Source organism: Rana temporaria, chromosome 5, assembly GCF_905171775.1.
Source record: "Rana temporaria chromosome 5, aRanTem1.1, whole genome shotgun sequence".
NCBI lineage: Eukaryota > Metazoa > Chordata > Amphibia > Anura > Ranidae > Rana > Rana temporaria.
In genome coordinates, this window is record NC_053493.1 from 51943923 (window position 1) to 51966826 (window position 22904).

The 22904-nt window shown below is 42.5% G+C and overlaps 1 protein-coding gene across 1 annotated transcript in view; it reads left to right on the forward strand.

Annotated features, from left to right (window-relative positions):
- LOC120940021 (amyloid beta precursor protein binding family B member 1 interacting protein) overlaps positions 1-22904 on the forward strand; it is a 143119-nt gene that overhangs the window by 98071 nt on the left and 22144 nt on the right. The window contains exons 8-9 of the mRNA XM_040352546.1: positions 8588-8662; positions 21095-21238. Coding sequence (XP_040208480.1) covers positions 8588-8662; positions 21095-21238 — 219 coding nt within the window. The remainder of the gene's footprint in view (positions 1-8587; positions 8663-21094; positions 21239-22904) is intronic.

The following is a 22904-nucleotide window of genomic DNA, read 5'->3' on the forward strand; positions in this document are numbered from 1 at the left end:
AAAAAAAACATCACTTGCACATTCAGGAGAGAAGTATTTTGACAGAAAAAAAATTCTGAATGCACCTAAACACATGAAAACGCACCTAGTCATGTTTAGAGCTTAAAGAGGTTGTAAAGGATTTTTTCCCCCTAAATAGCTTCCTTTACCTTAGTGCAGTCCTCCTTCACTTACCTCATCCTTACATTTTGCTTTTAAATGTCCTTATTTCTTCTGAGAAATCCTCACTTCCTGTTCTTCTGTCTGTAACTCCACACAGTAATGCAAGGCTTTCTCCCTGGTGTGGAGAAAGCCTCTTGAGGGGGGAGGGGGTGAGCAGGCAAGTCAGGACACTCTCTACTTTGCAGATAGAGAAAGGAGCTGTGTGTTAGTGGGCGTCCTGACACTCCTGCTCGCCCCCTTCCTCCTCAAGAGGCTTTCTCCGCACTGGGAAGAAAGCCCCGCTTTACTGTTTGTAGCCAATGACAGCTGATCACGTGATCAAAACAAAGCTCGGTAATCTTTTTTTTTTTTTTATTATTAGCGCTGACAGCGTGAGAAGAAAAAAAAGCTGATCACTGGCTGCTGAGTGAGGGACATCAGACCCCAGGGGAAGAGGCAATTCTGCCTCAGTGGACACAAGTACCGCCTGCCAGTGCCCCCTGCCAGTGCCCCCTGCCACCTATATTAATGCCCCCTGCCAATGCCACCTGCCAGTGCCCACAGTGACAACCAGTGCCACCTGTCAGTGGCAATCAGTACCACCTATCAATGCCCATCACTGCCACTTGGCAATGCCCAGCAGTGTTGCCAGTCAGTGCCTCATCAGTGCCACCTAGCAGTGCTGCCTATTAATGTCACCTACCAGTGCTGATCAGTGCCCATCATTGCCACCCATCAGTGCCCATCACTGCCACCTATCAGTGTCCATCACTGCCACCTGTCAGTGCCACCTATCAATGCCACCTATTAGAGCTAATTCTCAGTGCCCACCAGTGCCACCTTACAATGCCCTTCAGTGTCACCCATACCGCCAAAAGAAAGCTCTCTTTGTGGGAACAAATTACAAAAATTTCATTTGGGTACAGTGTTTAAGCAAGTGGTTAATGTGGTCTGGAGTTTTTTATATGTCAGGTGTCTAGCACTGATAGCTTGCTCTATGTCTTGTCTGTGTAGATCAGTCATTTGACTCTGCTTCTGGCTTTTAGGCCTTAAAAGTAGTGATGTGACCTTTGAAGTACATCTGGGCCAGCCTAAATGAATTACTGTAAAATAGTAATCCTTCCTTACTCACATTTTACTGTATGAATTTTATTTATTTATTTTATTTCCTGAAAAAAAGGTTTATTTCCTATAAATGAAGACAGATGATAGTAATTATTACATGTGGAAGATGTTTTGGTATTTTGTCTGTTTTTTAAACCTCCTATGGCTGCAATAGAGTAGTTGTGGAATTCTAGGGGAGCAATTAGGACAGTCCGCTCAGCAGAGGGGCTTTGCTCATCGCGACTGCTCAGTTTCCTTCATTTCAGATATTAAGTCATTGAACAGCCTCTATGACAGCTGCAAATAATCAGCTTCATGTATAGAAACGGAAATCAGCTCCTCTGTGCAGATGTACTATCATTTAGAAAATTGCAGCGGTATTAATGTTGGGATGTTTACAAAGTGTCTTGTAATAATGAGGAAAATGAAAGATAAATTACATCCAAGCCTGGACTTAGAGGAAAGCCAGGTAGACCTACACAGAATAAAAATAGACACAGACAAGGCTGGATTAGCGTTAAGTATGAAAACAACAGTGGCTTACTTCCACCTCCGTTGGTCTTCTGTCCATGTGTCCTGCTCCCACGTTGACATATTCTCTAAAGACTCAGACTAAGCTAATGCTAGACACATGGCTGTTTCATCCATTGCATCAAAGCCACATACCATCTGAAAACGCAGACACACTCTAGTGTACCTATGTGCAACCAACTCAACTTGGTGCATTTGGTCCACCCTAGGGTGCCTTAAGGTTTCATCAAGCCAAGGATGTTTTTGTAAAATGCCCAAAAATTGCCCAAAAATTGTATACAAGCCATTGTGTGGATCAAGCCTGCCTTTTAGTTACACAAAGCCACAGGTTTTCATTTTGCACCATCACAATCCTTTAGCTGCCTGTGTCCTAACAAACAAAGGCATCATCGGTTAATAGACATGGTTAAAATTTATTTAGTTACTCCCGAAATTCGTTTTTATTTATTTCGTTAAAAAAATGCATTCGTCCGAAAATCCAAATTAAGGTAGAATCTGTCATTGAAGGCTTATGGTGTCTGTCGAATGTTCTAAGAAGAAAAGAAAAAAATTAAGATTTGACTCTTGTGTCGAATCTGTATGTCTCTCTATGTTGAATCTTCATGTCTCTCTATGTCGAATATTCATGTCTCTCTATGTAGAATCTTTTCTCTCTATGTCGAATCTTTTCTCTTTATGTAGAATAATATTGGACTAATGGAGTTAAGGTTAGGCACAATTAAGGTCGAATCTGTCATTGAAGGCTTATGGTGTCTGTCGAATATTCTAAGAAGAAGAAGAAGAAGAAAAAAAAAAAGAAGATTCGACAGAATCTTTAAAAAAAAATGAATTTTTTTTTTACTCTTCATGTCTCTCTATGTCGAATCTTCATGTCTCTCTGTGTCTAATCTTTTCTCTCTATGTCGAATCTTTTCTCTCTATGTCAAATCTTTTCTCTCTATGTCGAATTGTTTCTCTTTATGTAGAATAATATTGGACTAATGGAGTTAAGGTTAGGCACAATTAAGGTCGAATCTGTCATTGAAGGCTTATGGTGTCTGTCGAATGTTCTAAGAAGAAGAAGAAGAAGAAAAAAAAAGAAGATTTGACAGAATCTTTAAAAAAAAATGAATTTTTTTTTGACTCTTCATGTCTCTCTATGTCGAATCTTTTCTCTCTATGTCGAATCTTTTCTCTCTATGTCAAATCTTTTCTCTCTATGTCGAATTGTTTCTCTTTATGTAGAATAATATTGGACTAATAGAGTTAAGGTTAGGCACATTTGACCGCAACAAAAACGAAAATAAAGTATTTGTCGGATCTTTCGTTTTTAGTTTTCTGTGAAATTCGGATGAAAATGCATTCGGACGAAAACGAATGCACATGTCTATCGGTTAATATGGAGGATGTCAGTCGTCTGCACAGCATCCTCGTATTCCCCTCTCCATCGGCGCAGGGGTCACATTAGCTGAGTGATGGAGAAAAACTGAGGGAGAAAAGAAACTTTAGAATACTAGTCAGTACCAGTTTGCAAAATTGTATTTGCTTTGGAAGAAAACATTGGGTGTCCTACTTGTGTGGATGTTGCTGGATGTTTCTGCATTATGTAAAACTAATATACCCCGTTCACACGATCAGTTTTCCCGTCGGAAAAAAGTTGCATGTTTTTTCGACGGAATTCCTCTTAAGCCTGCCTTGCATACACACGGTCATACAAAAGTTTGTTGAACTTTTGACTGCCAAGAACGTGCTGACGTAAAAGACTACGACGAGCCAAGAAAATGAAGTTCAATGCTTCTGAGCATGTTTAGAATTGTTTCAGAGCATGCGTAGGAATTTTGCGCGTTGAGATGTGTACACACGATCGGAAATTCCTTGACAGGAAAAAGAGATCCTGCTCTCTATCTTTTTCCAGCAGTTTTCCTGTTGGAAAAAGTCTGATGGAGCATACACACAGTCAGGATTAAGAAAAATTATGATACTGCGCTAAACTAACTAAGTAAAACAAAAATAATAATAAACAAGCTGCAACAAAAAATTGTGATATACACACAATATACAATCAAAATAAAACAAATAAGTTGCGCTAACCAAATGTGAAAATAAATATACAATTGAATTGGGAATTAGTGTCCATAAGTGTCCAAAAAACAATAAAAATTTGAAAGTTCAAATTAAGTGAATAAATTATTGTGATGTTTAAACGTGACTGGCAAACAAAAAATCCACCACCGGTGAAAAAGATGAAGATGTCTATGCGCTTACCAGAAGGGCAAGCAATCACAGCTTGCAGCTGGAACCCCCCAGCAAGGGTCTTTATCAGGAATTGCCGCTGATAGTCCAGATGGTATTCCTCCAATTGAGTGGATGGATACGAAATCCAAAGAGCATGAAAGAAATATATACACACAGCATATGGTGATGTACCGCAGATTAAACAGATGATAAGCACACCAAGGAAAGCCACCACCAATATGGATCACCGAATAAGGGGGACTCTTACCAGATATGCTAATATAGAGAGCTTGTGGCCAAACCCAGCCAGGGCCTTTAAGGTAGTCTCCAAACACACCAGCCAAAGCATACAGCTTTCTCAAGCAACCAAAGCAGAGTATGTCACCAAAAATAAAGATAAAATCCACATAGTGAAGTATCGCAAAAATAGAGGTTTAATAAAGTAGATGCACTTACATAAAAAGGATAATGTGTCAGCATTTAAAATTTACGAGCCGGCCGGCTTCTACGAACGCCCGTCCTTCGGGACCTAGGCGCAGCACGTCAAAGCGTCTCGTCCTCCCGACGTACGTTTCGTCAGTATGTGACGTCGTCTGGGGAACGGGCGACGCAATGACGTGTCGCGCTTAAATACATAATGATAAAAACCAAGCCTCGATATGAATGCAGTCCCTGCCGTCACGCGGCAGGAATCAACCAATCACGGGACCGCAAAACAAACCAAGACGAATGCTGCGATAGACGCCGCTGATTGATCAATGCAGTAACAACGCAGCATTCGAAATTTGACATGATAAAAATTAAAATAAATACAATATAAAATTATGTACATTCTTGAGTCGAGCCAACCACTATGACCCATACACAGGATGCCAATTAATTTGCATTAAACATAGAGCTCAGAAAAAGGGTTATGATATATAATTTTTATTGTTTTTTGGACACTTATGGACACTAATTCCCAATTCAATTGTATATTTATTTTCACATTTGGTTAGCACACAGTCAGGATTTCCAACCAAAGGCTCTCATCAGAACAGGAAAACTAATTGTGTGTACGGGGCATTAGAATCGTTTTTACATTTTAGAATGGGATGCCATCATTTTTAAAGGGTGCCTCGATGCTGTCCATAGTTTCTAAAGGGTGCCTTGCGATTGTCCATCATTTTTTAAAGGGTGCCTTTACTGAAAAAGGTTGCGAAACACTGATTTGTAGACATGTGCACAACAAAAAAAATATTTTTTTTGTTTTGTTTCGTCTCGTTCCGTTGATCCGTACAGATTTGTAATTTCGTATGACGCAAGATTTCCTATTCGGACCCGTTCGTATTTTCGGAACAGTTTTATTTTCGTTGCTACTGAATGATTCATAATTCTGTCTAATTTAATTTCGTTGATTCGAAATTCGTAATTTTGTTAGATAATAATTTTCGTTTAATGGATTCGTAATTTTGTACTTTAGTAAATACATCGCGGCACTGTCATTCGCAATCTCGTATTTTAGTTTAATTTTCAACACGCGGCTAATCCATATTAAGATAGTCTTTCTCTTAAGCCCCGTACACACGGTCGGACTTTTTGCAAAATACTTGCAAAATAATCCCATAGTCTTCTGGGACCTGTGATGTCTCCCAGAAAACTGCGTCGGAAGGAGGAGGGCTGAATTTCCAGCTCAGAACGTTGTGGTGACCTGAGCTGGAGGTGAGAGCAGGTACCCGTCAACCCTCAACCCGTCCACCCTCCCCCCAAAAAATTGCCAAATGTGGCAGTGGATGGGGAAGTGTGCAAACAAGTGGAGCTTCTCCTTTGGGGTGGAGCTCTGTTTTAAGATCATTGGGCCAGATTCACGTAGAATTGCGGCGGCGTAACGTATCGTAGATAAGTTACACCGCCGCAAGTTTTCAGCGCAAGTGCCTGATTCACCAAGAACTTGCGTGAAAACTTACGCTGACAGCCTCCGGCGTAAGCCCGCGTAATTCAAAGGGGCGTGTGCCATTTAAATTAGGCGCGCGCCCGTGCCGGACCTACTGCGCATGCTCCCTTTTGAATTTCCCGCCGTGCTTTGCGCGAAGTGACGTCATTTTTTCGAACGGCGACGACGTGCGGCGTGCGTAGCGTACTTTCGAATTCCCGGACGTTTTACGCAAGAATTGTTTTTTTTTAAATTTCGACGCGGGAACGACGGCCATACTTTAAACAGCACATATACGTGTTCTGTCTAAAGTTAGGGCACCTAAAAGACGACTAACTTTGCGACCGGAAACTAGACTAGCAGCGACGTAGCGAACGCGAAAAACCGTTGTGGATCGCCGTAACTACTAATTTGCATACCCGACGCTGGTTTACGACGCAAACTCCCCCCAGCGGCGGCCGCGGTATTGCATCCTAAGATCCGACAGTGTAAAACAATTACACCTGTCGGATCTAAGGGATATCTATGCGTAACTGATTCTATGGGCCAGATTCACGTAGATCAGCGGATCTATAGATCCGCTCGATCTACGTGATTTAAGATCCGCTCCCGCCAGTTTGAGAGGAAAGTGGCTAATTCACAAACCACTTACCTCCAAACTTGCGGCGGCGGATCCTAAATCCCCCGGCGGAATTCAAATTCCGCGGCTAGGGGGAGTGTACTATTTAACCTCCCTGGCGGTCTTCCCGAGACTGACTCGGGGTTAGATTTTCCTGCTACTATCGGTAACCCCGAGTCAGTCTCGGCTCGCCTCGCTGAATCCACAGGCACTTTTTACTTACCTTGTCCCTGGATCCAGCGATGCCACCGCGCTGTGTGAGCGAGCGGGACCTCGCTCGATTCACATAGTGCCTCCGTGTGACGCCGATCTCCGTTCCCTGCGACGTTACGACGCACGGGGACGGAGAACGGCGCCAAATTCAAAAACGTAAACAAACACATTACATACAGTATACTGTAATCTTATAGATTACAGTACTGTATGTAAAAAAAACACACCCCCCCTGTCCCTAGTGGTCTGCCCAGTGTCCTGCATGTCATTTTATATAATAAAAACCTTTTTTTCTCCCTGCAAACTGTAGATTGTCCATAGCAACCAAAAGTGTCCCTTTATGTCAAAAATAGTTTTAGATCAGCTAAAAAACAGCGATAATAAATTATAATCACTTGCAGAATTGTGCGATAGCGATTTGTGGGGAAATTCGTCATAAAAAAAAAAAAAATAATGACAGCAACAATTCTGCAACTGAGCAAATTTCAGTGATTTTAATTTGATTACATTATTGAATAATTTTTATTATAATTATATTATTATTTGTTATAATTATTTATAATTATTTATTATATTATAATTTATAATTTTGTTTTTAAAAAAATGTAATACACGGGATGCCTATTAGAATCTTGTTTGGTCAGATTTAAGTGAGTTATTTCTAAAAATTACAGACCTACAATATAAAACGCCAAATTTCCTTGCAAATAATGGTACCGCTTTCAGCATGTTTTTTCTGAAAGAATCATACCGCCAGGGAGGTTAAATCAGGCGCGTTCCCGCGCCGATTTAAATGCGCATGCGCCGTCCGCAAAATTTCCCGGCGTGCATTGCTCCCACTGACGTCGCTAGGACGTCAGTGGTTTCGACGCTTACGTAAACGACGTCCGTCCGTATTCGAGAACGACTTACGCAAACGACGTTAAAAAATTCAAATTCGACGCGGGAACGCCGGCTATACTTAACATTGGCTGCGCCTGATAAAAGAAGGGGTAAGTATACGCCGGGAAAGCCGCTACGGAAACGTCGTAAGAAGACTGCGTCGGGTCCGCGTACGTTCGTGAGTTTGCGTATCTCGCTGATTTACATATTATTTATCGTAAATCAGCAGGAACGCCCCCGGCGAAAGATCCGACAGTGTAACACATTGTAACACTGTCAGATCTTAGTCCTATCTATGCGTATCTGATTCTATGAATCAGGCGCATAGATAGGACCAGTGTAAGTCAGAGATACGATGGTGTATCTGTAGATACACCGTCGTATCTCTTTGTGAATCTGGCCCTATGAATCAGTCGCATAGATACTCTGAGAGATACGACGGAGTATCTGAGAAACTCCGTCGTATCTCGGCTGTGAATCTGGCCCATTGTTCTTGTACAGCTTTCCTTGGATGCAAGCCTTGCCCCTTCTGCAGTGAATGGCATGCTTGTATTTTTGTATCTTCACCTATGTATTTAACACAGGAGAATGTGTGATATCTTCACCTTGGTATGCAAGCAGCCTGTACTTTGATACACAACAACCTGCACCTTTAAACACCTAATTTCATCCTCTGGTAAAGGCCGGGGAGCTTATAGCCTGCTCCTTGGGGGAGTGCACACCTAGCAGTGGTGCCAATAATGGTCTATGTCACACTGTGAAAAGACATTTGTTCATTGGAGACTTTATGTGGGAAGTATGCCAGAAAAGTCAAACTACTGCAATTCAGTGAACTGCGTATTGTAAGTAAAGACTAAAAGTTATTTAATCTCTGTAAAACAACCTTTATTTTCACATGCTTTGGATGCCATTGTTTTAATTGTTCCATGATGCATTGCTAATGATGATTACTTTATGTTCTTTTCTTGCAGAACTTCTACATGGCCAGAAAAGGAAGTGCAGATATGAAGGACATGAATGAGAAGAGCAAAGTATCTTTACTTGAGGTAAGGGCGGAATTGCTGGGAAACACAGGGGCATTTCACACTTCACAAAGTAATGGAAACTCCCGGAAATTTTGATATAATAATGTATAGGGGTTTCCCTTTTTTTCCAAGAAGAATGTGGAAAACCTCTACACTTACAGGCTTCTGCAGATTAATGCCTAGTACACACTATTACACTACTAGTACACTAAATGAACAAAAAAAAAACTGATGGGCTTGGGAGGAGCCACTGTACTAACTATCCAATGTTAGTACATAGCTATTGTGTTCTCAAGGCCCCCACCAGCAGAACATTGGCTGAGAACACTGATCTGATGCCGATCGGCAGACTTTTCTCGATGTCCCGAACTGGCTGCTGTACACACGGGTGGAATGTTGGCCAATTTCTATTACAGCTGATGCTGCCCAATATTCGGCCCGTGTGTATGGCTCTTAAGTAACAGTACACAAGTGTAGATGGCACAAAAGATGGACAATCCCTGAGTCCATAAGGCAAACCTGGTAGAACTCAACTACAACAATAATCATAGACAGCACTTCAGAAGGCAGCTCCTGGGAGATGTGAAGAGATCTCTGCAGCAAAACAAAACAGAGAGCACCAATAGAAATACAATAGAACAATGGGAGAGATTGCTGCATCAAAATCACTTGTATTCATGCAGTGATCTGTCAGTTTATTTTGTTCAACCCGCTGGTTGAATCACCAATAAAAAAAAACTGAGTGTGTACCCAGTTTAAATGAGGTCCAAGACCTATACATGGGATTCCTCCTTCCTCCTGTTTGTGATCCCTCTAGTGATACGTCCTAGAATTATATTTATTTTTCCCACTGCCTGGTCACACTGGGGGCCAGATTCACGTAGATCAGCGGATCTATAGATCCGCTCGATCTACGTGATTTAAGATCCGCTCCCGCAAGTTTGTGAGGCAAGTGGCTAATTCACAAAACACTTACCTCCAAACTTGCGGCGGCGGATCCTAAATCCCCCGGCGGAATTCAAATTCCGCGGCTAGGGGGAGTGTACTATTTAAATCAGGCGCGTTCCCGCGCCGATTTAAAAGCACATGTGCCGTCCAGGAAATTTCCAGGCGTGCATTGCTCCCACTGACGTCGCTAGGACGTCAGTGGTTTCGACGCTTACGTAAACGACGTCCATCCGTATTCTAAAACTACTTACGCAAACGACGTTAAAAAATTCAAATTCGACGCGGGAACGCCGGCTATACTTAACATTGGCTGCGCCTGATAAAAGCAGGGGTAAGTATACGACGGGTACGCCGCTATGGAAACGTCGTAAGAAGACTGCGTCGGGTCCGCATACGTTCGTGAATTTGCGTATCTCGCTGATTTACATATTATTCAAGGTAAATCAGCGGGAACGCCCCCGGCGCCATTTTTAAATTGAAAAAAAGATCCGACAGTGTAACACAGTTACACCTGTCAGATCTTAGTCCTATCTATGCGTATCTGATTCTATGAATCAGGCGCATAGATAGGACCAGTGTAAGTCAGAGATACGATGGTGTATCTGTAGATACAGCGTCGTATCTCTTTGTGAATCTGGCCCTGTTTGTGCATTTTGCAACCCTCTGAAATTGAGTTGCACCGATACCACTTTTTTAAGACCCAGTACATGTACTGATCCTTTTTTTCAAGTACTTGCCGATACTGATTACCGATACTTTTTTTATTGTCATGTGACAGTGGCACTTATATGCAGCACCGATGGGCACCGGTGACGTTTGGACTGTGTCAGTTTTTATTTTTATTTAAAAAAAAAATACTATTTTATTTTTTTATTATTTTATTATTAAATATATATTTATATTTACAATGCTTTCTTTTTTTGGGGGGGGGGGGCATTGTCAGTGTTTTTTTTATTTTCTATTATTTTACCATTTTAACTTTGAAATATTATTTTTTTTTTTATTATCATTATTATTTTTTTATCAGCCCTGTTGTGGGGGGGGGACTTTGGTGAGATATCAGGGGTCTAAACTGACCCCTGACATCTCCCTTTTGAGACAGTGAAAGGGACTGAGGACACAGATTTCCCAGTCCCTTTCTCTGCAGCCTCATGCACTGAAAATGAATGGACAGGAGACTCTCCATTCATAAACTGAAGCATCGTGAACACAGTTTACTTTGCTCAGTTATGAATGGACAGAGTCAATGATCATTGACTCTGTGCATTCAGGAAATTTACTGGCTCCTTCCTCCGCTCTCCATCCTGACAGATCCAGGACAGTGGGGCCAGAGGAAGACAGAGGGGGATCCGGAGGAGCACGGAGGGGGATCCGGAGGAGCACGGAGGGGGACTGGAGGAGCACAGAGGACACAGAGGGGGACCTGAGGAGCACGAAGGTCACGGAGCAAGATAAAGCAGCTAAAAGCTGCGAGGGGGAGGAGAGGAGGAAAAGCGTCTGTCAGCTGCTTTATTGAAATCTTTACAGGGAGGTTGGTGTTTGTAACTGACTGTCCAGGTATCGGGTCAAGTATCAGAGCATTTGCACGAGTACAAGTACTCGTGAAAATGCTCGGTATAGGCAGGGCTTTTTTTCAGGGGGAACTTGAGGGAACTCAGTTCCACCACCTCTGGCTCAGACCCTTTGGTGCCTGCTCACCACAATCACTTGTAAACAAAGAAGTCTGGTTTCTGTGTTTACAAGTGACAGCTCTACACTCTGTGTGTAACCCCCTGAACTCTACACTCTGTATGTAATGCAATCCTGGTATTTAATGCCCCTTTAAGACCCTCCTACTGTTTGTGAAATTTGAATGGGGTCGTGGTTGAGTTCCTGCACCTATTTTTTGAGGAAAAAAGCTCTGGGTATAGGCATTGGTAAAACCCTAATCTGAAATAAGTACCCACAATTATTTTTCCTCTGTAGTGCTGGCCAACACTTTACCTCTAATAGTGTACTCCATCAAGGGATTCTTATTCCCTAGCTACAATGTTTTACATTTAGGAACATTGAACTGCAGTTTTCACTGCTTTGACCAATCTTCCAGCAATGCTAAATCATGTTCCATTTTACAGACACCTCCAGATATATCAACCCTACTGCACATCTTTGTGTCATCAGCAAAACGACATACCTTACCCACCAAACCTTTGGTTATATCACCAGTAAAACCTTGGTTTGAGAGTAACTTGGTTTGAGAGCATTTTGCAAGACAAGCAAAATGTTTTAATACATTTTGCCTTGATATACAAGCAATGTCTTGATATAAGAGTAGCATCATGTCAGTAGTAATATGGGGCCAGATCCACAAATATCGGGCGTAACTTAACTTTTCCCATTTAAGTTACACTGCCGCAAATTGGCCAAGTTAGTGCCCGATCCACAAAGCACTTACCTTGAAATTTGCGGCGGTGTAACTTAAATGTGTCCGGCGCAAGGCGTGCCGAATCTAATGGGGCGAGTCCCATTTAAATTAGGCGCGCTCCCGCACCCGACGTACTGCGCATGCTCCGTCGGGTAACTTACCCGACGTGCATTGCGCTAACAGACGTTGCTCCGACGTCATTTTCTTAGACGGTAACGTAAATGGCGTCCAGCGCCATTCACGGACGTCTTACGCAAACGACGTAGAGTTTGAACGACGGCCATACTTAATAGGGCTTAGTCAAATAGGACTCAGCCCTATTTTTACACGGCGTAACTCGATGTAAACAACGTAGATTTAGAGCGACGGGCCCGTCGGAGCGTTCGTGGATCGCCGTAAGTGTTCATTTGCATATTCTACGCTGGCCGCAATGGCCTCGCCACCTAGCGGCCAGCCTAGAATTGCATCCTTAAGATCCGACAGTGTAATTCAATTACACATGTTGGATCTTCTGTCTATCTCTTGGAAACTGATTCTGTGGATCAGTTCCAAAGATAGAAACAGGGATACGACTGCGTATCAGTAGATACGCCGTCGTATCTCTTTTGAGGATATGGCCCATGGCTACATTTAATGAAGGTACAACATTTAGCAACTTATTGCTACACTTAGGCCTAGTACACACGAGAGGATTATCCGCTGGAAACGGTCCTCCGGACCGTTCCCGCGGATAAATCCTCTGGCGGATTTTGATCTGATGGTTGTACTAACCATCAGATCGAAATTCGCGCGGAATCCATCCGCGGTGACGTGACGCGCTGTCGCCGCGATGATGACGCGGCGACGTGCGCGACGCTGGAAGGTAAAGACTTCCCACACATGCGTCGAATCATTACGACGCATGCGAGGGAGGGGATCGGACGGATTGATCCGGTGAGTCTGTACAGATCACCGGATCAATCCGCTGGACAGGATTCCAGCGGATAGATTTCTTAGCATGCTAAGAAATTTTTATCCGCTGGAAATCCATCGGCCCGAAAAATATCCGCGAATAAATATCCGCTGGGCCGTACACACCATAGGATCTATCCGCTGGAACTGATCCGCGGATAAATACCAGCGGATAGATCCTCTCGTGTGTACAAGGCCTTAGAGGCGCCTCTCTTCTCTTTTATACCCTGTAAAAAAAAAAATTGATATACAAGTGCTTTGGATTACAAGCATGTTTATGGGACAAATTATGCTTGCAAACCAAGGTTTTACTGTAGTTTAAATGCAACAGGAACTAGTACAGAGCCTTGTGGTACACCACTAGGGACTGGTCTCTGTTACGAATAAACCCCATTTACAACCACACTCTGGTATCTATGATTTTTTTAGTTCTTGTTTTAATATCAAACCAAAGGCATTGGTGATTACTGGAAGTCAAGTTTTCTTAAATCTCAACATCAGACAATCAATTCCCATTTTGCCAGTACTAGGTCTAGAATATGATCTCCTGGGGTTGGGCTTTTATTAACTTTTGGAGAAACCCTATTCAGTGCCTTCATTATATCCCTGCACCTGCTTGTAATTGCAGTTTGAGAATTCCAGTTAATGTCAGGCATGTTAAAGTCACCCATAATTAAAACCTCTCCCTTCATTGCCATTTGAGTTATCCAGTCAATCAACAGGTTATCATAATCTTCAGTCTGCCCTTAGGGTCTGTATAGTACATTGATTCTACGGGAAGATCCCTCTCTGGTTGGAAGACAGACATAGGGTTTCAAGTATTTTATTTGTTTTTTGAATTAACATTATCCTTATGCTATTTTTGACATAGTTACTCCACCTCCCCTCTTTTGTGAAAGCAAATGGACTCTGAAGCCATTGATGATCAACTGACACGTCCATATCATGACTGTGGAGACACAAACTATGCTTATTCCTTGTGTGCAGATTTCCTTTGCATTGTTGTTATCCATTATAATGGGAATGTTGGAGAATGTAACCACGTTGGTTTTCTATATTGTCAATGTTAATTTTTCTTCTAAAACTCAATAAAAAAATTTAGAAAGGCAAAATAGTAAAACTTCACAAATTTTACAAGGAAACATCCCCCTCAGTAGGATACAGAGCCTTGAAAAAGTAATAAAGCCCTTTGACATTTTCCACATTTTGTCATGTTACAGCCAAAAACGAAAATATGGAATTTCTTGGGATTTTATGCGATAGACCAACACAAATTGCCACAAAATTGTGAAGTGGAAGAAAATAAATAGTTTTCATTTTTTTTTTACAAATAAATATCTGAAAAGTGTGGCGTGCATTTGTATTCAGCCCCCTTAGCTCATATATCCCTAACTAAAATCTAGTCCATCATTCGAAAATGGAAAGAGTATGACACAACTGAAAACCTACCAAGACATGGCCGTCCACCTAAACTGACAGGCCGGGCAAGGAGAGTATTAATTAGAGAAGCAGCCAAAAGGGATGCTTTTTTTCAGCAGGGACAGGGAAGTTGGTCAGAGTTGATGGGAAGATGGATGGAGCCAAATACAGGGCAATATTAGAAGACAACCTGTTAGAGTCTGCAAAAGACTTGAGACTGGGGTGGAGGTTCACCTTCCAGCAGGACAACGACCCTAAACATACAGCCAGAGCTACAATGTAATGGTTTAGATCATGGGTGCTCAACCTGTGGCTCTCCAGCTGTTGCAAAACTACAATTCCCATAATGCCTCAGCCTTTGGGAGACATGCTTGTACCTGTCAGCGGCTTGCAATGCCTCATGGGAATTGTAGTTCCGCAACAGCTGGAGAGCCACAGGTTGAGCACCCATGGTTTAGATCAAAGCATATTCATGTGTTAGAATGGCCCAGTCAAAGTCCAGACCTAAATCTAATTGAGAATCTGTGGCAAGACTTGAAAATTGCTGTTCACAGACCCTCTCCATCCAATCTGACAGAGCTTGAGCTAATTTGCAAAGAAGAGTGGGCAAAAATGTCACATATTTGTTTATTTTTTAAATGTTGAAAACCCTGCTTTAAAATTCGATATGACTTTATCCATATGCGTGCACACCCTAATCACCCTGTGCAGAACACATTCCCCCTACTGATCTGGCTCCCCCTCTTTCCCCCCACAGCACTGCCGGCTTCCCTCCTCTCCCACCAGTTGTTGCTGTGGATGTTTTAGGATGAGTGGGGGAAGGGGCCAGTAAATATGTCATTTACCGACCCCTTCCCTTTCTGAATGAAGATCGTGAGTGATTGGTAGAGTGTGTTTGAGCTTTGGGGTGCACACCCTAATGCCAAAGGCTGCGCACACCTATGACTTTATCCCTGACCTGTCTGGTGTGTTCCTTGGCCCTCATGATGCTGTTTATTCACAAAAGTTCTCTAAATACAGCTGTTCTGTGAAGTCCTCAGAGGTTTGTTATACCGAGATCAAATTACACACAGATGGACGTTACCTAATTAGTTCACTTCTAAAGGCAATTGGTTCCACTAGATTTTAGTTAGGGGTATAAGAGTAAAGGGGGCTGAATATAAAGGCACACCACACTTTTCACATATTTATTTGTAAAAATGTTGAAACCCATTTATCATTTTCCTTCCACTTCACAATTATGTGCTACTTTGTGTTGGTCTATCACATAAAATCCCAATAAAATACATCTACGTTATTGGTTGTAACATCACAAAATTTTAAAAATGTCAAGGTGTATGAATACTTTTTCTTGGCACTGTATATGCAACCATCAGATATACTGTAAGTAGATTTTAGACTGGTTGAAAAAAGACATGTCCATCTAGTTCAACCAATAAAAGAAGAAAACACAAGAAAGAATGGGGGATAACTCCGCTAAAATTGATACATTTTGGTAAAAAATTATGAAAAATTTGGGGAAAAAAATCTAAGAAAAAGCAGCAACTCAAATGCGAGATATCACATAATCAATAGTTGTAGAGAGCAGAGTCCCACTAATTGGCAAAAACAGAGACAATATAAAAAGTCCACTTATACATTCATAGATAGAAAATACAATTCCCTACATAAAGGAAAAGTATGGTTGTGCAATGGTACAGAAAAGTCCTGCTCTGTGTTCCACATTAGCAGAGCAGGAGCATGGTTGGGCACGCTGCCCCAGGATTACATCAATCTCTGACGAAACGCATAGGGTGGATGATGTGCTGATGTCATTGCTGTCTTACGAGTCCCGGAAGCTCGGGCGCTTGTGTATTCGTGTATGCTGGCTGGCGTTTTTTACCATGGTCTATTTATGTGACTTTCAATAAAACATTGGATCTTATGCTATGTGGAGCATCTTTATTATCTTTGAGTGGGTTTGTCTGAACATCGCAAAAGGGAAGATTTGCCTACAGGTCTGCTGATCGCAAGGTGGGATACCATCCAAGGCCCCAGCGGGGGAATCAGCCACAGGCGTTATTGGCCCCTTGCAAGGCCCAGTACTGCTGGTAAGCAGGTATTTTAAATCTTTGGTGGGGGCCCCTGTGGTGTCCAGTCACTTCTAGAAGCCAGCCGGGGTGTGTGTCACCGGAACTGTGATCCACATGTGGAACACAGAACAGGACTTTTCCATACTTCCTTCCCTTTGCACAACCATCCTTTTCCTTTATGTAGGGGTGTAGGGGATTGTATATTCCATCTATGAATGTATAAGTGGACTTTTCATATTGTCTCTGTTTATGCCAATTAGCACGACTCTGCTCTCTACAATTCCATATACACAATCCTATACCTACAGTTGATCCAGAGGAAGGCAAAAAACCCCAGCAAAGCATTAACCAATTTGCTCCAGCAGGGGAAAAAAATCCTTCCTGACCTGAAGAGGCAATCAGATATTCCTTGGATCAACTTTGCCTATAAATATTAGTATCTAGTTATATTATGCACATTTAGGAAAGAATCCATGCATTTTTTTAAAGCACTCTACTGAGTTGGACAGAACCAGCTCTCGAGGGAGTCTATTCCACATTTTCACAACTCCTACTGTGAAGAAACCTTTTCCGTATTTGGAGATGAAATAGTTTTGTCTCTTTCTGTCCCCACTAAGTCCCACCACCCGGCTCAGTACTTCCAAAGTCCCACCTGGCAGCTGAGTTTGTCCACCTACTCCTGAAGTCTCAAGTGCTCAAACTGCAGGTCAGTGACAGCCTAGGAGAGGGGCCCTGCCAGACGCAGCCCATCTTCCAGCTGCCTCTCTACCATGTGCCTGAACGTCTCCCTCTTGGCTTGCAGTCCTTGCACGGTTCCCTCTCCTCCTCTAGTACACTCCTGCAGACCAGCTGCACCTCCATCTCCATCCCAGGCTCATGCTGGCGGGCAATTACAGGCTGCGATCAGGACTTTGAGCTGACTTCAGCTGCCGCAATCACCAGCGTCCAGTGAATGACCTTGTCCGGTGCCGGGATCTCAGCTCAATTCTGTTGTGTGCAAGGGTGCCGGTGTGGGTGTGAGGGAGGGACAGCAGCTCCTAAGGTGACATTGAGGAGGCTGTGCCCTAGGTGGCAGTGTGCCCTAGGTAGCTGCCTAGTTTGCCTAGTGGTAGCACCGGCCCTGACAATGGGGCACTATTTCCTCCACTGATACCATGATGGGATACTACTCCTCTTCCTCCTACTGACCACCACCACCAAGCATGAGGACATGTTTATGTTCACTGATGCTGGACCTGGGTCAATTTCTACCCCCACCAGCCACAACCCCCCCCCCCCCAAAGTCTGAAGGACAGTAAACTGGCCCTTGAAAAGTTTGTAGACCCCTGCCCTAAAGGAAATTTTTTGTTGGTCCTTTGGTGGCCCTACCAAAAACATATTAGATATCTTGTGTTAAACGTAGAAAAGTTTTCACTTTGATTTGGAGGATTAGAATGGACCAAATTATATCATCTTGATCATCAATTTGCATGTAATCCCTCAATTTTCAAATAATATATGTTTCTACTTTTGGGAAAAAAAGCTTTTTTCATTCAGAGGTTGGTTGAGTTATATCACCTTGTTTGATTGTTTACTCTGCAACCAAAGCAATCCTTCATTAGGCAGTTCTTCCATGTGTAATACTACAAAGAATTTGTTTTGTGACAACAGATGCGGCTCTTTGAAATTTCCACATATGTCTTGTTTTCTAAATTAAGTTTGTTGATCTCGTCTGTTCTTGTTCCAAGTATTCTGTTTTCTATACAGCTCAATGGTTGAAGCTGCATCCTCCATCCACCATATGTGTAATCAGAGCCGCGCAGCCCACAAGAAATGTTTTCATTTCTTCACAAGTTTTCAGTAAAGCAAATAACAGGCAAACTGCAGTATTCTATAAGTCACATTTCCCCTTATGTGATTTCAATAGAATACAATTAAATTGGTTCCTATGAGTTAGGGCAGTTTGTATGCAATATGGCCCTTCAACTAAGCACATATGTGGGGGTCTTTATCCTGTAGCCATCTACAGTGCATGTGACCCAACTAGAACTAAAGGCGAAATTGTCAGTTTCTGTGTCAGATTTTCCTTCACTTCTTCTTCCATAACCAAACCAAAACGTGAAAGGAAATCCCTCCAAAGTGAGGGGACCTCAGTTGTCACCAAGATCACCAGAACTAGTATCTCCAGTGGAAAATGTCACCTCTATTACTGTTCTGTTGAAAACTCATATGGGCTTTTCACTATTGGTAATAATGATAAACTGGACAGAGAAGTTGACATTCCCTAAAAGAGGCACAGACAGCAATAAAAACCTGATCCTTCTCCAAAACTAAAAATTCAAAAACTAAAAAAATGTCTTAGGCCTCGTACACACGATAGGTTAGCCAGAGGACAACAGTCTTTCAGTATTTAGGCTACAAACAAGTACGCTATTCAAATAGAAATGTGATTTAAGGTAGATATTAAGGTAAAAAACATATTTTTGTTATTTATCGCAAGCATGTTATAGCCCCTAGCGATAATCACTGTCGTCTTGCAGTGGGGGCAGCTTCCCTCCCTGCCATTCTGCAACATTTGCTCAGTGTATGAGCAGCCTTAGTGCACCTAGAAATAAGCTCTCATTAAGAAAAACTGTATGACACACCCCTTCTTTTAATCTGCAATTCTGATTGAGGAGTGTTGCTGATATTTAGCTATCCTTTTATTAAGCACTGGAGTAGGAGAGCAGGAAACAGCATTTTAAATAGGGAAAAAATATTATACAGATTTATTGAGCTGTATGGGGAGTAAAGAATCATGATGCCATCCAGCTTTCATCTGGTGAACCGTCTCCCCATTTAGTTTTGTCTCCTAGAGGTGATCGAAAACAAAACCAGAGACTGTCAGGAAGGATGGTGCTAATTTCAAGGCATTGTCTATTTTAGCAGCTTCCCACACATTGACATGTCTGCCCCGGAATTTGTAGTCAGCAAATTGGATCAAGAATGGTGCTGGCTCTGAGAATCTTTTATTACTTGATAGATTATTAGACAGTAGATATGTGCATTCGTCATCGTCCGAATGCATTTTTGTAGAATTTCTGGGATTTTCGTGTTCGTTTTAACAAAACGATAACGAACGCGCAGAATCCGAAATCCAAAATAAAAAATGGTTTATTTTCTTATCCATTATATTTTCATATTGTTGCGACAACAGTTCGATATAGATAGATAGAAGATTCGACATGACGGTGACAATAGCGATCTGTGTCTGTCGAACCTGCGGTCTAATGTGCCTAACCTAACTCTATTAGTCCAAGATTATTCGACATAGAGAGAAAAGATTCGACATTATAGAGACATGAAGATTTGACATAGAGAGAAAAGATTCGACATTATAGAGACATGAAGATTTGACATAGAGAGAAAAGATTCGACATTATAGAGACATGAAGATTTGACATAGAGAGAAAAGATTCGACATTATAGAGACAATAGTAAAAGAGCTGTGAGGCCGCGTACACACGACCGGTCCAAACCGATGCAAACGCACTGAAGTTCAGTTTCATCGGTCCAAACCGACCGTGTGTATGCCCCATCGGTCTGTTGTCCTTCGGTCAAAAAAAAGAGAACTTGCTTTAAAATTGAACCGATGGACGGCTGACCGATAGTTCAAAACCGATGGTTAGTACACAAAAGCATCGGATTAAAACCCGCGCATGCTCAGAATCAAGTCGACGCATGCTTGGAAGCATTGAACTTCGTTTTTTTCAGCACGTCGTGTGTTTTACGTCACCGCGTTCTGACCCGATCGGTTTTTGAAACGATGGTGTGTACGCACATCAGACCATCAGTCTGCTTCAGCGGTGAACCGATGAAAACGGTCCGTCGGACCATTCTCATCGGATGGACTGACCGTGTGTACGTGGCCTTAGTGGTCGCTGCTGTATAAGTCATGAAGATTTGACGAAGCAGCTAAAAACATACAATCGCCGCGAGCGGACATTTACGGTAAAATGCTCCGCCCATAGTCTATATAAGAATTCTAATGTCGTTTGACTAGTAAGCATAATTAATAATTATAATTATTACTGGTGCAACAACATTATAATTCTACTATAGCTTGTGGGCCAAGCATTCGACTGGAAATGTAAGATCACGGCGTCGTACGGTTTAGCTGCTTCAACAAATCTTCTTAGAACATCCGACAGACACCATAAGCCGTCAATTGACAGATTCGACCTTAATAAATTTGGATTTTTGTACAAATTAATTTTTTAAGTGAGCAATAGCGTGCCATATTTGTATTGTTTATTTTAAATTTTTGCACTTATAATTGTACAGCTAATAAGTTACATTCATTAAGATCAGCCCCAATTCATGCACCTCCAGACCTCACAATAGCGCCAACTCATTCACTATCAGACATAGTTACATAGTTAGTCAGGTTGAAAAAAGACACAAGTCCATCCAGTTCAACCATAAAAAAAAAAAAATATCATACAATCCCATATACCCAATTCTATACCCACAGTTGATGTGCCCAATTCTATACCCACAGAAAGTGGTATCCCCATACCAGTAAAACAATGTTTTTTTATTAAAGTACTTGTTTCAGTAATGCACAGATGCTGTATATGATTCTTTGTATGGTTCACAGAAGTTATATATACATATTTTTTTATTAATGTTATCCAACAGCAAAGTTTCTGTGCTGCCTCCGTTGTTGTGCCAGATCTTGAAGGGGCAATATACTTGAAAGAAGATGGAAAAAAGTCCTGGAAAAAACGATACTTTCTTCTGCGTGCTTCTGGAATTTATTATGTACCTAAAGGAAAGACAAAGGTTAGTAATTCAACCTAAAGTATCCATAGGTACTGCAATTGCAATTGTTGAACAGTCAATACTTCTCACAGTAAAGCTAGCCATAGATAGTTCATTTTTTTATTCTTTCAGCCAGAGGGTTAGACGAAAAAAGAAAACAGATTCCTCCATCAACACAAATTACGTGGGTGGAGGAATCCCCCAACGTGACATTGTATTCTGACAGCGGGACCCACCACTCTCAGAATACATTGATCAGCAGCTGCAGCTGCTAATAGAGATACAATTTACAGCATGTCTTTTTAACAGTAGGTATCAAATGATCAACTTCTGTCAAGCAGGGAGAGCCACAAACTGATAAAAAAATTCCAATCAGAGTATGGCCAGCTTTAACCACTTGCTTACTGGGCACATAAACCCCCTTCGTTCCCAGGCTAAATTTCAGTTTCCGGCACTGCATCGATTTAACTGACATTTGCGCGGTCGTGCGACGTGGCTCCCAAACAAAATTGACGTCCTTTTTTCCCCACAAATAGAGCTTTCTTTTGGTGGTATTTGATCACCTCTGCGGTTTTTATTTTTTGCGCTATAAACAAAAAAAGAGCGACAATTAAAAAAAAAAAAATTCGCAATAAGCGACTGGTTTGCGCAAAAGTTATAGCGCCTACAAAATGGTGAACAGAATTATGATTTTTTTTTATGATTTTTTTTTTACTAGTAATGGCGGCGATCTGCGATTTTTATTGGGACTGCGATATTGCGGCGGACGTATCGGACACTTTCGACACAAATTTGGGACCATTCACATTTATACAGCGATCAGTGCTATAAAAATGCACTAATTACTGTATAAATGTGACTGGCAGGGAAGGGGTTAACACTAGGGGGTGAGGAAGGGGTTAAATGTGTAGCCTGGGTGTGTTCTAACTGTGTGGGGGGAGGGGGTGACTGGGGGAGGTGACCGATGCTGTGTCCCTATGGGACACAGATCGGTCTCCTCTCCTCTGACAGCACGTGGAGCTCTGTGTTTACACACAGAGCTCCACGTCCCTGCTGTGTAACCGACGATCGCGTGTACCCGGCGGACATCGCGGCCGCCAGGTACACGCATCGGCTCCCCAGTGATGCGCCGAGACAGTGTTTACCTGCTGCGCGCCCCCCAGAGGCGCGCGCGGGTAATGCTTTTAAAAAGACGTCCAAAGACGTCCAGTTGGCACCTGAGAGCCGCGCTGTTGACGTCTTTTGTCAATAGCGCGGGTCTCAAGTGGTTAAGAAAGCTTGGAGCTTACCCAGGGCAGAGGCAAACAGTTGTGTGTTGGAGCCTGGAATCTTTCCCCACTTCTATGTGTCAGTGCTAGGTGCCTGAGCTGCCACTCACCAAGCACCAGCACTGTCACATAGCAAGAAACAGTCCTGACCCCTCGAGCCATGGACGCCTGAAGACTTCTGAAGGTATGCTTTGGTATCTGCCACCAAACCATCAGGTCCTTTAAGTCAGGCCTCGACAAAATCCGGGCGCCAGGTCGCAATTGCGACAATAAATTGTGACCTGGCACTTGGGGAAGCTTAGGGCTGCAGAAGGCCGCAAAGCCGTGGCATCAATTACCGGCCGGCGTGGGGAGCGATCGCGGGGGGCCCGCGCCCTCCGGTAATTGAGGCCGCGGCTTTGCGGCCTGCAGAAGGCCGC